The following is a 16,420-nucleotide window of genomic DNA, read 5'->3' as shown; positions in this document are numbered from 1 at the left end:
ATATATATATATATATATATATATATATATATATATATATATATATAAAACGTGAAACGTCTTCATGCTATACATATTATTGAAGACAAATGTTACTATGTTACTACAGTACACATATTAACTTAAATCTTAAATGATTAAACCCTATACATTGTACAGTAAGTGAACCGTTTCCCCTTCGCTTTGAAGTCTTGCGCAGCTGCGGTCATATTAGCAGCGGCCTGGATGTTGAATTAAAGTCTAATCAATACATGATCAAAGATTATTACAATGGAGAGTTTACACTTGAAAAAACATTGTATTATAAAAGAAATCTAGGTCAGTGCGTTTCATATTTCGGCCTTCCCTCAGCTTGGCTGGCTCTAGGCAGGGGCAAGAGGGGGTGGTGCCCCCTAAAATAAACATTTTAGAAGTTGAGAAAGCACATTTTAATGTACTCAAAAAATGAAAATATTAAAAATTGACAAAATTATCTGCAATAGCAGAAACATCCGCCTAAAAATGGGACACACACTATACCACAATAACATTGTACCACAATAAAAATATCGGCTTCCCTCTAACGTCCAGGGTTCGACAACCCAAAATGTTGAAAGAGCCATATTGGACAAAAAAAACAGAAAACAAATATGTCTGGAGCCACAAAAGAATAAAATTAAAAGCTTTATTTAAGCCTTTTCGTGAAGGCAACACATGTTGTGTGTATCTATAGTAGCTAAATTAGCCTACTATTAACTACAAATACATAATGAACCTTCATGATTAAATGTTTATTTTTACTGCAGTGCATCCTGTTGATAATGATGCACCATGTGACTCTGTACTCTGTTGTCCGATGCCGTCTCAAATTTAACTTCATTTCAATATTAAGGAATTATGTTTCATTGCTTTGATGAAATTAAATAAATGAAATAAAGAAATCATATTTTGGATGTTTTTATTTTAAGGATTCGAAAAAACAACAGTGCAATAGAACGTGCATAACATGCCCCTTATCTGGGCAACACAGTGCAATCAAACGCAGCCTGAAATTACAGTATAAAAATAAAACATCAGCCTTTTGAAAAAGTAAAGTACATAAAATCAAATCAATACAGTTCAGGTTTGAAGTCAGTGCAAGGGTAAAACGAAAAAGCATCCTCTTTTGACATGTAACCAATGCAGCTATCCTCGGACCTGCTATTTTAGGCAAGCAGAGAACGCCTTGGTGGCCCTGACGGCCACCACTGGGCGAACGTCTGCTCCTTACTGTGTGTGTGCCCTTTGCTGTGGGTGTGCTTCATGACTGACACGAACGTCCCTGTGGGACGGGATTTGGGGTAGGAGTAGATTAAAACTCCACAGGAAGGTATTGTGTAACTTGTGAAACATACCCAGGCACACGCTGTCAACACACAGGCACGAGGCAGAGACAGAGAAGCAGACACCATTGAGAATGTCTTACCTAGATTTCTTTTATAATAAAATGGTATATCAAGTGTAAACTCTCCATTCTAATCAACTTTGATCATGTACAGATTAGATTTTAATTCAACGTCCGGGCCGCTAACATGACCGCAGCTGCGCGAGACTTCAAAGGAAAGGGGTTCGCTATGTTCTTCTTCTGGCAGTCAGCAATCCAAATTGCTGAAGCACCTTCCATAAGGACGATCATTTTATTACGAGCTGGAAAGACTGGCTTTGGTGAATTGCCAAAGATGATGGCAGCCGTCTTCCTAATTTTCGCCTCGTCCTTCTTAATGTAATGAACGGCGGATTCGTTCGCTCCCGAATGGCGGGCCATGGCTGCAGCTATAGGTCGCTGAAGCGATATATCCATCCATCCATCTTCTATGGTCGCTTATCCCCACAGGGGTTGCAGGCTTGCTGGCACCTATCTCAGCTGGCTTCGGGCAGTAGGCAGGGGACACCCTGAACTGGTTGCCAGCCAATTGCAGGGCACACAGAGACGAACGACCACTCACGCACCCAATCACACCTACGGACAATTTAGTATGTCCAAGATATGCCTCTTCCATTTCCTCTTTAAATGGGGTAGCCCCCTTCTAGGATTAATTGACATTTCAGGTCAAAATATTCAGCATGTTTTTTTCAGGATTGGGCCATGGTTCTAACATGGTTCCATTCGATTTTTTCCATTTTTTAAAAAAAGGAAATAAGTAAAAAGTACACAGAGAATTCAAAACAAGTTTTGCTTTTATTTTTTTTAATCTTATGCTTATTTCGAGCATTTAACATACAGTGGACCCCCCCCGGTTTATGACCTCCCTGCCTTATGTTTATTTGACTTTACGATGTGGATTTTTTTCCCCCCTTATTTACGCCATTTTTTTTTCTTAATGACATAAAAACAAACAACGAACAAAAAAAAAAAACTCTTCTCAAACATGAAGGACAGTGTGGCGCATGTCTATTAGGGGCAACGCGTTCATACGTCACTACATGCGTCACTGCCTACATCGCTAAAATGCTGGTCCGCCATTGGTCGGCGTTATGACTCCCTAAGATACTGGTCTACTATTGGTCAGCGTTACGGGTCACCAAGATGCTGGTCTGTTATTGGCCGGCGCAAGGGGTCACAAAGATGGTGGTCTGCTATTGGCTGGCGCACGGGGTCGCAAAGATAGCTGCCTATAGACTTTATCTCATGTGAGAGTGCTTTCAATATTGTCTTTATTGTGCATTTTTTGCATTTATTGTGCAGTGTTTAATTCAAACTTGAATTGGTTATCCATGTGTCCCAAGATTGCTCGTGATGTTAAAGAGAGAAGTAACAAGATGATTAATATGGATATGACGCTAAGATAATCAAGAAATACAAAAAAGGCTAGGCTATCCTCACTAGGGACTATGGCTATAACAAGCTCGTCACCTCACTTTGAAGGTAAATAAATTCTTTACATATTTATTATGTATTATTTTATTTAACTGTGTACATGTATATTATATATAAGAAGCAGTTACTATACTATTTTCATACCCAATTTTAACATGCATATACAATTTGGATGTTTTTATTTGGGGTTTTACATGCATTGTCTGATTAACATAGGTTTGGATTGCCCGCCATACGGCGAATTCGCGTTACGAACCTAACCGCGGAACAGATTAATCTCGTAAACCAAGGGCCCACTGTACATAATTCCCAAAGAATCGAAGTGCAAAAATTCTACCTTGTATGAAGCACTTCTGTAAACAAATGTACTCTAGTAAGAACAGATTGTTAAAGTGAAATTTTAAAACGTTTTATCAACTTTGTTAGAGATAAACATTGATTTCACAACTCTTATTTCACTTAGGATGCAAACACAACTGTTTGGCCAAGGTGATGCCAATTTGCTTGTATACCAGCTATACAATGACAATACAATCCTCTTATTCTATGCACGACCTCAGATCTGTGTTAGTTTTCCCCCCTTTTTTTGAATACATTTTTTGGAACGAACAGCAGCCTGCTTACTGCCTCTGGTTTGAGGCATGATTCTGCTGCATGTGACAATTCCGCTCCAGTGCTTCGGTGATTAATGTCCATCATGCCCCATTTGAATCATACATGCTTCCAAGTGTAAATGACGTCTATACAGTAAGCTGCTTTTTAGCAGGAGTTTGTTAGTTGACACGGTCTATTTGCCCCTGCAAAGCGTGACATTTTATATATTTGGTGACGGGTCTCTTTTGAAGATTCCGATTAAGTTTGTTAAACTCCTAACTTTTGTTGCAACAGACTTTGAAAAAGTATTACCGCATGTATCAATATGCCACTGGGATGCCATTTTATCTTATTGCTACCATTCCTATACCCACTGCCATTTTTTCAAAAGCGCAGGGACGCATTGTCCTAACGGGAGTGAAAGGGTTAAAGGGACAATGTGTAAGATTTAGACTGTTTTTCATTAAAAATGAATAAATTAAATGATTATAAATTTCAATAAATGTGCTCTTAACGACCAAAAACATGTTTTAAATATAATCGTAGGTCTAGTTATCGTTAAATGATATTACATTGGGGGTGGCACTCCTCCGGAGGCTGTCACATCTGTTACAGTGACGGACAATGGTAAATGCAGCACCTGCAGCACCTCCTGCGGTCCGTGATGCAAAACGGTCTAAATCTTACACAGTGTCCCTTTAAATTAACTGGTGCAAACAGAAGATTTTTGTTCGGAAAAGCGCTATTAGAAGTAATATACCACTGAAATGTGTTGTCCGCGTTTGACCAATTCCCTAAGGAAGCACTGAGCAGAACGGTGCAAATCATCTAATCCTTAATGCAGTGTCATTGGGTCCCATTTTCATGGTCATTGGTATTAACTAGTACCCATTCAGATCATAGATACACTACCACGAGCTCGGCAGCTTATTGTGGGTAGCAGAAGGTCAGTAATGAAATTAATCACTCTTATGAATTCATTTCTTATGGGGTAATTTGCAAACATTTGAAACGTTCATTCCATTTGCCATGTTTCTACTTGTACACAAATACCTGGTTGTCTGGAGGTTTTGTCATGTGTTGAATCAAACAACAAAATTAGCATTTTATCTGACACAAAATATTAGTAAAATATTGGAAATACTAAAATAAAGTATTTGAGTGATCTCAAAGTATCAGTACTCTCGATGGCAACCAATCCTAATATTCCTCAATGTATTGGAGCAGCTTCATCACAAACACGGAATTACAAATTGGAAGAAAATTGTCATTAATTTCATTCAATTTTAACCAAAAAAAAAAAATCTATATTGGTATAGGTACAGTAGGTCTTTCTTTAAACTAATCTGTATTGTTTTTTTCTGCCAGGTGAAGAATTGTATAAACAGTATCAGTACTTTGTATCTGTGATGACTCGAGACTTGAATACTCACACTGGTATCAGTCTGCAAAAATGGTATCGAACATCCGTAGTTTTATCTGACTGGTTTTAGAACTGGCAAGTCTGAATTTTGCAAATTGTGTAATCACATGTTGGTTATACCTACACCATGTTTTTCTGGACATGGCAATGCTGCCTAGCCTGTTTATTATTTGAGCAACCTGTCAGGCTACTCAGTTTGAAATACTACATCAAAATATCTCAAGGTAAGCAGAGCTGTGTTTTGTCCTATTGGGGGGCACAGAACAGCATTAGCTAACATTGTTAGCTTCTTACAAGGAGCACAGATTTGATTGCTGGCTAAATTTGTCAACAGTGTAGGTTTTGTTTGACGATGTGTCCGCTTGTTACTCACATTAATTGACAAGTGTAATTTTGCTGCTTGGTAATGAAGTGCTGACTCAGTGGCAAAGTGCTGACTCCTAGGGGGAAAATGCAATCTTTGCTGGTGGATTGGATTTGCATTGACTTTGTAATCTCTCGTGTTTTTTAGACTCATGGCTCAGCTCCCCTTGCAGCCCCCTAGCTCCCACCTCTAAAAAAAAATAATAATAATAAAAAAAAAAGATTTCAGCAAGACAAAATTAAACTGTATGAACCATTCAATTTTTCATTATTATTTGGGTATGTTGCCAAAAGGATGTTACAAATCCATCCATCCATCCACTTGTGCATACATATCTGATGCATCCATCCATTTTGCATATCCGTTTTGCCGATGGAAATACAAGCCAACTGTTTTGCTTGTTTGTTTGCTGCGTTGCTTACTTTCTTTGCCTATAATGTGGAATCACTTTGTGCTGCCTGTACAAATGTGTACAGACTCAGTTCAGTTGACCATTTTCAGTGACAAGCCCTCATCTCTCCTATGGCGTGAACAAACCGGGGCCTTTAAGTCACCTTCCTGTCTTGTTGCCCATATTACATATTATACACCCTTAAAAATCTGAAATTCTTGATATTTGAATACTACCAAGGATTTTGTTGTAACTCACCTTTCCACCCTCAAAGGTTCCCAAAATGTCTAAAGCCATCAATAAGGTCCAATTACATATTTTCCAGTAAAGCATTACACATTACGTCCATAAATGTAATTTGGTGCTGAAAACTTTTTTACAAATTCCATTAGATTGTTATTCATTCACACATTTTTGATTGTAGCTTGTTAGCATGGAAACATTAGACTTTTAAGGGCACAGAAGAAGAAGTGTTTATTCACACATTTTTATTTTTTTAATTTTAGCTCGTTGGCATGCAAACATTAGCCGATTTGGATACTATAATAACTCTGGTGAGACGGACATGTCATCGCCAGCATGGGATGTATTTGAATGGTCATAACGCCTTAATGTGTTTGTGCTACCAACGTCATTCCAACTGATTCTGAAAGCAGAAAAGCTTTGCAATGCAGTGAAAGTGCTTTTCATTGATACCATCCAATGTGGAGAGTTTGGCGACGAATCAGTATAGTCTTTGCAGGGTTCGTGCAAAAATATATATATATAAATATGTATATATATATATATATAAATATGTATATATATATATATATATATATATATATATATATATATATATATATATATATATATATATATATATATATATATATATGCACGAAACCTGCAATTTTTTTTTTTTACCATGATTTCACTGTCTTTTTTGAATAGTTGCTTTGTCTATTGCTTGTCAATTTATTTCATCATTTTATTTTATTTATTTATTTTTTTGCCATGGTTTGATTTTTTTTTTAAATAATTGTGTAACCACTGGAAAAGAGAATGCTGCGGGGATCCACCAGGAAGAGGAAACATCCGTGGAAATTTGTACAGGATTCACCTGAGAAAGAGGAGTTATAGCATTATAGAGGCCGGCATCAGTCGTCAGTATTCTTAAATGTTTTCTCAGTGGGTACGAAAGGTAAGAATAATCTTTTTGGATGACCGTAATCAAAATGCGACAAGGACTAAAGGAAAAACTAGAGAAAATGTGGAGGGTTCAACAGTCAACAGTAGTACCAGTGGTGATCAGAACATTGGGATCAGCTACCACCAGGCTGGATGGGTGGCTCTAGCAGTTACAAGGAACAACATCGGATGTCGTTGGGCGAGTTACTTCAAAATTGTGTTGCATTATTACTTATTACTGTCATTTCAAAGTAATTAGTTACCATACAATATTACTGTATTACTACTTTTGCATTACTTTTATATTACCATAACTGGAAATATAGATTTGCCATTCTTAATGGAGATCATTACGCTCATTACACACCCAGTGAAAGGTTGGCTTGAACCTAAGAACAGTATCAATCATCTCATCTGTGTTGTATTTTCAAACTTTAAAAACATGATACACATTTGTATTTTAATCTCTTTATAACTTAGCCCCAGAGTATAGTGATACATTGTTTAAGCTGCAGGCACAAACACTGCATTTCACAATTTCAATGTCAATATTCAAATGAGACATATGTTTCAAAAAAAGATGGTTTCGGTATGGCTAACGTTAGCAGCTAGCCTACATCATTGTTATTGTGTATCCCCTTGATACACATTGACCAGAATTATTCATAGACTTTTATTAATAGCAATTGTACAGTGAACATTAGCGTTAGCTTACCCTGTCATGTATGCTCGTTGCGACAGGGAACTTGCAAGGTTCAATGACAATGTTCTAACCTCTTGATGTCAAAGTGTCATCCCTCAGCGAAAGAGTACCATCTTCCACATGTTTTCTTTTCGCTAACTTCATGTTCAATGGCCCCACTCGGTGGGGTTTATCAAGTTACTTGCCCTATTACTGGCCCTATTTCGCAAAATGGACAGGTATTAGGTATTGTGCAAAAGTGTACCTAAAGATCATATTTTTCATGCCTTATTTTCTGATGAACTGAAAGTAATGGGTGTATGTCCATCTTGTGTACATATGGTCCATCTTGTGTACATATTGTCCATATTCAGCCTGCCGTTTCATCTCAGCTATAGTAGTATAGTATAGTATAGTATAGTATAGTATAGTATAGTATAGTACTCAAATAAATACCTCATATGTGCACACATACGCATTACTAGGCTTAACAGGCTATTTTCCAAAGCTTTTAAGCATTGTGTTCAGGGTCAGGAAGTTTCAAATGTCAATAAACCCGCATGAGTCGGTAAAACTTGTCATTATACGTGATGCTGTCAAAACTTTTAAAAATTAATAATTTAATATAAATATCCACAAAAATGTATGAATTCCAAATTAAAAATCGCAGTTTAATATAAGAAAAACATAATTGTATTTCTTAACGATTAATTGAATATAAACGGAATAAAATTAAACAAACATATTAAAAATGAAACAATGAATAAAGAAAAGGCTTTGCATTTATCAAAACAAACAGCAGACACAACGGATCAGTCTTTTCAATATCTTCCAATTTTTCCTGACCTCTTCATGCTCCCTTTCTCTTGGCACTGAGATTTACAATGGATCCACTCAGGTGTTCCCAAAAGTTTCTTTTAAAGCACCGTAGCGCATTGAGGAGCTCTCTTTACCTTTGAACTGAGATGTACAATACTGTATATCCACTCGGGTGTCCCGCGAAGTTTTTAAAAGCACCGTAGCATGTGTGTCCAGCCGTGCTTTGGTGTCTCGTTGCTGCCTTGGTTAAACAATTGAAGTTTGCAAATCCAGTGTAGCTCCAAACACCAAATCCATCCTTTGCAAACAATAGGCATTCCCAGCAGAACTCGGGACAGGTTAGCTAATAGCTCTGCTACGCCTCTCACGCAATCAACCAAAGCCAACACACTACATAGCTTGGTTGTTGAGCATTGCACCGCCTTCCTGCAATGAGCATCCACTCATGTGACATTCAATGTGAGGCCTCTTGATGGCGATCTTATGACTCGATTGGCTATTACAGCTGTCAATTAAGTTATACGGGCTGCTCACAACTGCCCGCAACGGTTCAAGCAAATGTCCTAGCGCCTCAGGGAGCAGGCAGATTACATACAGCCTGGCGACACAAGTTAGCTGAATTCTAAATGGCTAAAAACTGCAACTTAAAACTGCAACACTAGAAGGAACACTAGAATGTTTTTACTCGTGCATTTTCTGGTTCTTTTGAGTTATAGCAAAAGTTTTGGTGAGTTTTAGTAATTAATTTTGATAATTGAACAAAACTTAATTCAATGAATAATCATATTTATTCATCATGATTACAGTATCAATCAAATTATTTGTAATCTAATTTTTTTTCATGTACAATTTTCTTTGGTGTGTTTACCATCAAGTCAACATTCACCATTTTCTCAGCTAAAGAGACACTAATTCAATAAATTACATATTATAAACAGGATTTTCCCTCAAAATAAAATATATTTCTGACTTTTTTGCCACATGAGAGAAATCACATCTAGGAATGAGGATAGGTGGCAATGTAAATGCCCATATTCAAACATCATTGTATTTTGTCGTGCATTGTAGCTTGAGTAGAATCTACCTCAAAAGGCTAGTAGCTGAGAGGAGCGTTAGAGTCTGCAGAATATGCATTGACTTCTTTCCATACCTCTGAGCTCCACTGTGGCTGATGAAGACCAATCAGTGTGTTCATTCCAACAATAGAGTGGCATGCTAAGAAGTCAAAATGCTGGTGGGCATAGACATGCAGGGACATAGAAATGTCCGCTTAGGCTCTGCTGGTCCCCACTAATTAGCAGCAGACCATTTTGGTGCCCAGACTTCTCGAAAAGTGTCCCATTGAGTTGAAAGGCTTGGATAGACTGGAGCAGCTCAGTAGGAAATGCAAACACATTTAATAATAAGGCCCTCTTCAGTCAGCTGTGTTATGGTTACATACTGTTCTGTCTTTCTCAAATATAACCACACACACTCCATCACTCACACTGCGACTGCCTTTGTTGTGGTAGAGGCGCGAGCAGGGAAGGATACTGTCAAAAGAACAATTTGCATGCAGCTCTCATCTTGAGAGCTTTGAAACATTTCTGTTTTGTTTTTTTTTTACCCTTTCTTACAGTGGGTCCAGGCCCATTCTTTTCTGCTCTTTGTGTTACTGTGTGTGTAGGTGTGTGTGTGTGTGTGTGTGTGTGTGTGGTTTTTAAGTGAAGATGCCTCACTGTGGGGAAGAGTGCAGGCCCGTTGTATGTGGTTGGTTGTTTGTGTAACTACATAACAAAAGATGGTAGTGGAAAAATCAAATTCTAAGTGAGAATAAATTATCATTTTTAATGTCTCCAACATGAAAATGTGGATCCTCAATGATAATTTGCACCCAGTTATAACTGTGCTGATTTAAACACACACACACACACACACACACACACACACACACACACACACACACACACACACACACACACATTTTCTTCTGCTCCACATAAAATTAAAACACAATTAGTGATTAAATATCATGCCTGCGTCACAAGTGTGGACATCAGAAACAGTTTTAAATTGATACTTAAATAATAATACTTTTGATCTCTTTTATTGTTATGTACTACAATATACACATCATCTGCTCCTATATTTATTGTACATATCTAATTTATTTCATATTTGTATCATAAATAATATTTCATTTGTATATACATCACTTGTGATAACTATTAAGGGTGCAGCCTTGTTAACCACAACTTTACCAGCTGATTAAAACATTACTTAAAGGCACCTTTTTATGTATTTAATTAGCACACTTTCGGAGGGGTTATTCAGAAATAGAAATAAAGTGGGTGCGCTTTTTTGTCAACTTCCAAGTTCAGTTTGCCTGTGTGTACCTCAGAATAGTTAAAAATAGATGCACGCTTGCATGAGAAACAGGGGCACCATTGGGCTGATGACGATAACATTGGTTATGAATCTGCTCAAATCCTAATAACATTTTATTTTTGGTGTTTGTACGTGTCATACTAAAATTGTTTCGTGTATTATTTAATAATCGCATTGAATAAAAGAACGGTGCAATTGTAGACTGTCTGTCCTAATGCTGGCTAAGAAATGAATGTATCCCGAACTTAAATTAAGATCCTCAGTATGGGAAGCCCTGCCTCCCTTTTTGTCTAGTCTGTCTTCCAAGTCATCACTCTCCCACACTTTATTTCCAAATGGTATAGAAATGTGTGACTCCACAATTTTACTCTTGCACATTAATATTCAACGACAGGTGACAAGTCTATATAAAAATTCATCAGAGGTCGGCGGTGCAAAATAAACCTACATTTTCCTGCAACAATTTCTGACTGTGCCCCCCCCCTTCTTTTTTTAGTTTTTTTTTTGGGAGGGGGCTTATTTTCACACAAATGCAAGCTCACAGTTCCTCTGAGAACACTTTGATCCTGAGATGCTCTTCAAAACCTGTGAAGAAAAGTCTGAACTTTTCTCTGCTAGAGCAGTAGTATTAGCATCAGTATTTGGCTAGGGGGTTGCCCCAGTTGCAAATGTAGAATACTTTGATCTTGATACACTTTTGTATGGCAATCATCATGTTTAGACAAGGTTAGTGAAAATAAGTGACGTTTTCATGTCACACTGTTTGAGCAAAATTTATAGAAGATACAAGTGTTTACAGTTAAGTTTTTTATTCTTTGAATTAGTATCGTTTACATGAAAGTAATGCAAGCTAATGCTGTAACAACAAAGCATTTTAACCCTTTCACTCACGTCGGGACAATGCGTCCCTGCGCTTTCCAAAAAAATGGCAGTGGGTATGGTAGCAATAGGATGAAATTGCATCCCAGCGGTTCATTACACACCTATCTACTCATTCTAATGGCTACTAGCAACTTTTCCATGCACAACAAGCCAGTGTTGTGCCCATTGTCAACAAGGTAGCCTGCCTTGTACAATATATATATATATATATATATATATATATATATATATATATATATATATATATATATATATATATATATATATATATATATATATATATATATATATTAGAATGAACCTACAGTGCATGTAGGTTTTATCATCATATGATGACATGAAATGTTACTTAGTCCATTTTGGTTTAAAATCTGCTTAACTTCAATGCTCAACAACTCAATCTTCCGATACATTTCGCTTTCACTTTTTACTTTATGGCTCATTGTTGAGTCGAGTTGATGTTGTTTCAGGCTTAAATATAGAATTTTTAGGAGACTTATTTTTCTATAACAACATCCTGCAGACGAACTCTCACGACAATAAGATCTCGGGTAAAAATGAGAAAATCTGACCTGCGAGATCAAAGCAAACATGACAAACAAAATTGTAAAAAAATGTTTGTAAATGGTCAAGTTTTCTTGAATAAAAGAGTAGATGGATGATGAATAATATTTGGATATCCAAAAACTAGTAGCGGGAATCTTTGACTCACAAGTCAATTCCAATTTTGGAGTCTCTAATTCAATTGAGGCTTGATTTCTGATTCAAAATGATTTGATTTAATCAAAAATGTTTTCTGCTTCAATGTATTGGTGGAAAGAATCATCACACAACTTCAGTCTGCTTTACAAAACAGAATAAAAAAGGGAAACAGTCTGTCTGTGGAGTTTGCTTGTTCTCATGCAAACGCCACCGTGGGTTCTCTCCAGGCACTCTGGCTTCCTCTCACATCCTAAAAACATACATTGTAGGTATATTGGACACCTTAAACTGTCCTTAGGTATTGGGTGTGTGAAGGGTTGTTTGTCCCTGTGTGCCCTGCAATTGGTTGGCAACCAGTTCGGGGTGACCCTGTCTAATACCCAAAAACAGTTGGGATAGGCACCAGCATGTCAGCAACCCTAAACACGAAAAGTAGCAATAGAAAATGGATGGATGGATCCATAACAACAGAATCAATTTGAAAATGTGAAGTGATGTTTTTATTAGAAAACTTAATCTGGACAAATGAGTCCATCTCATCATTTTCCCCCCTCTCGATTCTTCCTTGCGTGTCAGATCATCAGTAACATGGAAGCTCCAGTGACAAACGGACCAAGTGGAGGTGGCACTACAGCCAACGGGCCAACAACCAACAGCCGTGGCTGCCCCTCACCCATGCAGACTGGGCCGACAAATGACGACAGCAAGACAAACCTCATTGTCAACTACCTACCACAGAACATGACCCAGGAGGAGTTCCGCAGCCTCTTTGGTAGCATCGGAGAAATCGAATCCTGCAAACTGGTTCGCGACAAGATCACAGGTACGCAATGGAGACCTTAAAAACTTTGTTTTTCCCTTCCACTTTCCTGTATGGAATAAAGAAGAGGACTTGGATAATTGCATTGTTGTAATAGTAGCATTGTTGAGTACACATGGCCTCAGTAGAATATGAGCCAGACATTTCAGTGTAGGAAAAAGCCGTTAACATCCAGAGGTGGGCAGTCCCATCCCATCAGTTGCTCACTCTATCACCGACCAACGTCAGTTTTGCCAATGGGCCACTGAGAGATTAAAACATTTTAAAATCGACAAACTCAATCTGTTCGAAAAGTCGATATCGTCCGTCATTTTTGTCCTTCGTCACCTGATGTGTCACCTCCTGAAGTCTCTTACCGTTGGTAACAGTTCAGGATAGATAATTGATAAAAGTTTAAACTGCCATATACCTGAGGGCAAGAAAGTTAAACAGTCTATATGGGCAGCAAATATACATAATATATACATGCCCCCCAAAAAATAGCTGTGTGGTAGAAAATAAGTATCCAGCAGCTTTTATTAAAAGAGAAAAAGTCTCCAATTTTTTGCAATGAACAATACTTTCTCCTCATTGAAATAGCCAAGATAGTTCACAGCTTTGCTCAATGCATTTATTGTACAGGCCTGAAGTAAAAAGCTATGTTTAGTATTAAGAGATTTTTGTGTTGGTTTGCTTTTTAAATGTGATTTGAAAATAAATCGCTTGCACATAGTGGAGCAAGGCATTTTGGGATGCCTTTCTGCAAGCAAAAAAATAACCGCATTCAAGTAACAAATGGACACATCACAAAAAAGGCATTATTGATTAAATTAAGCTCAGCAAAATTTTGCCTTTTACTTGTAGTGTATGTGACAGATCTGTGCTCACCTGTGGACTTTGTTTTATGTTTTATGTAACTATTCCTGTAAACGGCCTTTGAAAGAATACTCCAGAGGTTGAAGGCTGTCTGAAACATGTGCACGCTAACTAGTGGACGGAATTACTTATTGCAGTCTAATGTTCGAGGAACACGCTGAACTAATGAACAGCATACTGTATATGTTTGTTGTCTGCATGCTAGGCATTGTGATGTGGGTTTAGTGTGTGTGTGTTGGGGTTTTTTTTTTTTGGTCATAATTTTTTATACCTTATTCGCCCGATTGATATATTTGATTGATTGATTGATGAGAAGACTGTAAGGTTTAGCTTTGGCTTTTGTTTTAGAATGTTATTTTCTGTGGTAGGAGGGATGGATTTTGCCGACGGAAGTGATAACGAAAGTGTTATTAAACTGGCTGACAGAGCGACAGAATGATGATTACAGATTGGGTAACTTCCAAAGAAATGAAAGGGGATCCATATGGGGTCCATGTACCAACGGGACTCTAGATGACAAATATAAAAAGTAAAGTAACAGATATAATTGAACATTCATTCTTGACTTCTGATTTCAGTTTGGTAAGACTGGTAAATATGTGATGAGATGATTAAATATTTATTTGGTTTCATCATGGTTTGACTGCCTAATGAAAGAAGTGAGTGACAAAAATGAGTTTGACACTTCTGATCTAAGGGTTTTTCTCCACTTCCTATACATTACTTGAGCATGCCGAAGTGTCAACTTCATACAGTTTTCTCACAAAACATCAAGCTAAAGTATTTTACTGTATAAGTAGTTTTGTATTTGCTCTCATTTTCTCCGTAAATATTAAAGACACTGTTGAAGCAGCGGACAGCTGCACGCCGCCTCTAGCAACATCTCTGCCCTTGTGTGCTTTCAAGCTCTGCAACTCGGCAGTGCAGCGAAGTGCCAAATGCTCTCCTATGTTGTTTGAATTAAGCGGCGCCTCCTGCCGTTAATCATGGCTGTAATATCGTCATGGTGGCAGTGTGGGTGGCTGTACAGCAGATGGATCACACAGGGTGGGGCGGGCGCTTCTCTTGGAAAAGGCTCCATAATGGCTTTCATTTTAGATCCGACTAACTGACACTCCTCTTCTGATAATCTTATTAAACAGCCAACAGGCAGCAGCGATTACCAAACAGTGCTCGAGCTCACGACCAAACAAAACAACAAATTAATAACTGTGTAGTGTGGACACAATCTCTACATTTCATTTCCTATCAAGATAAGTTTTGGGAGTGATGACGGGTGGTATATGGCCACCAGTGTTGGGCAGGTTACTTCAAAACTGTGATGCATTATTTATTACTTAATACTGTCATTTCAAAGTAATTTGTTACACTATTATTGTATTTGAAATGTAAGGCATTACACTACTATTGCATTACCTATATATTACTCTCACTAACATAACTAGAAATATGGATTTTCAAAATGTGGCTCGTTACGCTCATTACACATCCAGTGGAAGGTTATTTTAAGACTAAAAACAGGACAGTACAAATAATTTAATCTGTTTTGTGTTGTAAACTTTCAAAGACATAAAGATACAAAATATTTTTTTCTATTTTAATCCCTTTATTACTTAGCTTCACAGCATAGTGATATATCGTTTATGCATTAGGCATAAACAGTTACTGCATTACAATATTTCAATATTAATATTCAAATTCAAGTTCAGTCGGCGAGGTTAGGGACAGACATTTCAAAAATAGAGCGTTTCGGTGGGACTAACATTAGTAAGCTAGCCTACATCATGAATTTTGTATGCTTCATTTTGATACACATTGAGCAGAACTATTTACAATATAGACTAGTATTAATAGAAATTCTACAGTGAAAATTAGCGTAAGCTGTTGTCATTATTGCTAGTTGCAACAGGGATCTCGGTGACAAGGTTTCGAAATGCTGGCAAATCCACTGCCAAAAGCGGCAGCATATCTTCTATGTACGACATACCCTGCCACGAGTCCCTGAAACTCTTGAGGTTAAAGTGGCATCTGATCGAAAAAACAAAAATGTTGCCTTTTGTTTTATCCCTTGTTTCAATCCTCCATCTTTTCACTGACTTTATGTTTCAATGGCACAGCTCTAAATGGTTTGTCAAATAAGTGGTGCTATTTGGTGAAGTGGATAGCTCTTTAGGTGTCGCACGGAAAGTGCACCCAACTATTCTATTCTCCTTGTCCATATAACTGATTTACTGAAAGTAATGTGTGCATATCCATTTTGTGTATGGATTGTTCGTATTCAACCTGTCGTCTGCTGCTCCCACTCTCATCCAAGGAGTAAACATTTTGCCCCGGGCTTTTCTCCTTCTATTCCGCTGTCTTTTTGGCAAATTTGAGGGGGAAAAAAACACCACTTTCAGGTTAAAAATGCATTGTAATGCATTGTGTTTCTCTGTTTTGTAACAAATCAAATATTACTATTTTTTGTGAGTAATATATTACACTACCGAATTACAGCAAAAAGGAATGCTTTACA

The 16,420-nt window shown here is 37.5% G+C and overlaps 1 protein-coding gene across 6 annotated transcripts in view; it reads left to right on the top strand.

Moving 5' to 3' along the window:
* elavl4 (ELAV like neuron-specific RNA binding protein 4) overlaps positions 1 to 16,420 on the top strand; it is a 132,598-nt gene that overhangs the window by 50,243 nt on the left and 65,935 nt on the right. For all 6 annotated transcript variants that reach the window (XM_088426259.1, XM_088426255.1, XM_088426254.1 and 3 more), the window contains one exon: positions 12,807 to 13,053. In XM_088426259.1, the coding sequence (XP_088282385.1) occupies positions 12,819 to 13,053 (235 nt within the window). In that variant the 5' untranslated portion in view covers positions 12,807 to 12,818. The remainder of the gene's footprint in view (positions 1 to 12,806; positions 13,054 to 16,420) is intronic.

Source organism: Hippichthys cyanospilos, chromosome 10 (genome assembly GCF_059441005.1).
Source record: "Hippichthys cyanospilos isolate Australia breed blue-spotted pipefish chromosome 10, RoL_Hcya_1.0, whole genome shotgun sequence".
Lineage (NCBI taxonomy): Eukaryota > Metazoa > Chordata > Actinopteri > Syngnathiformes > Syngnathidae > Hippichthys > Hippichthys cyanospilos.
Note: the sequence above shows the minus strand (reverse complement) of the source record. Positions and strands in the feature narration are given on the sequence as shown.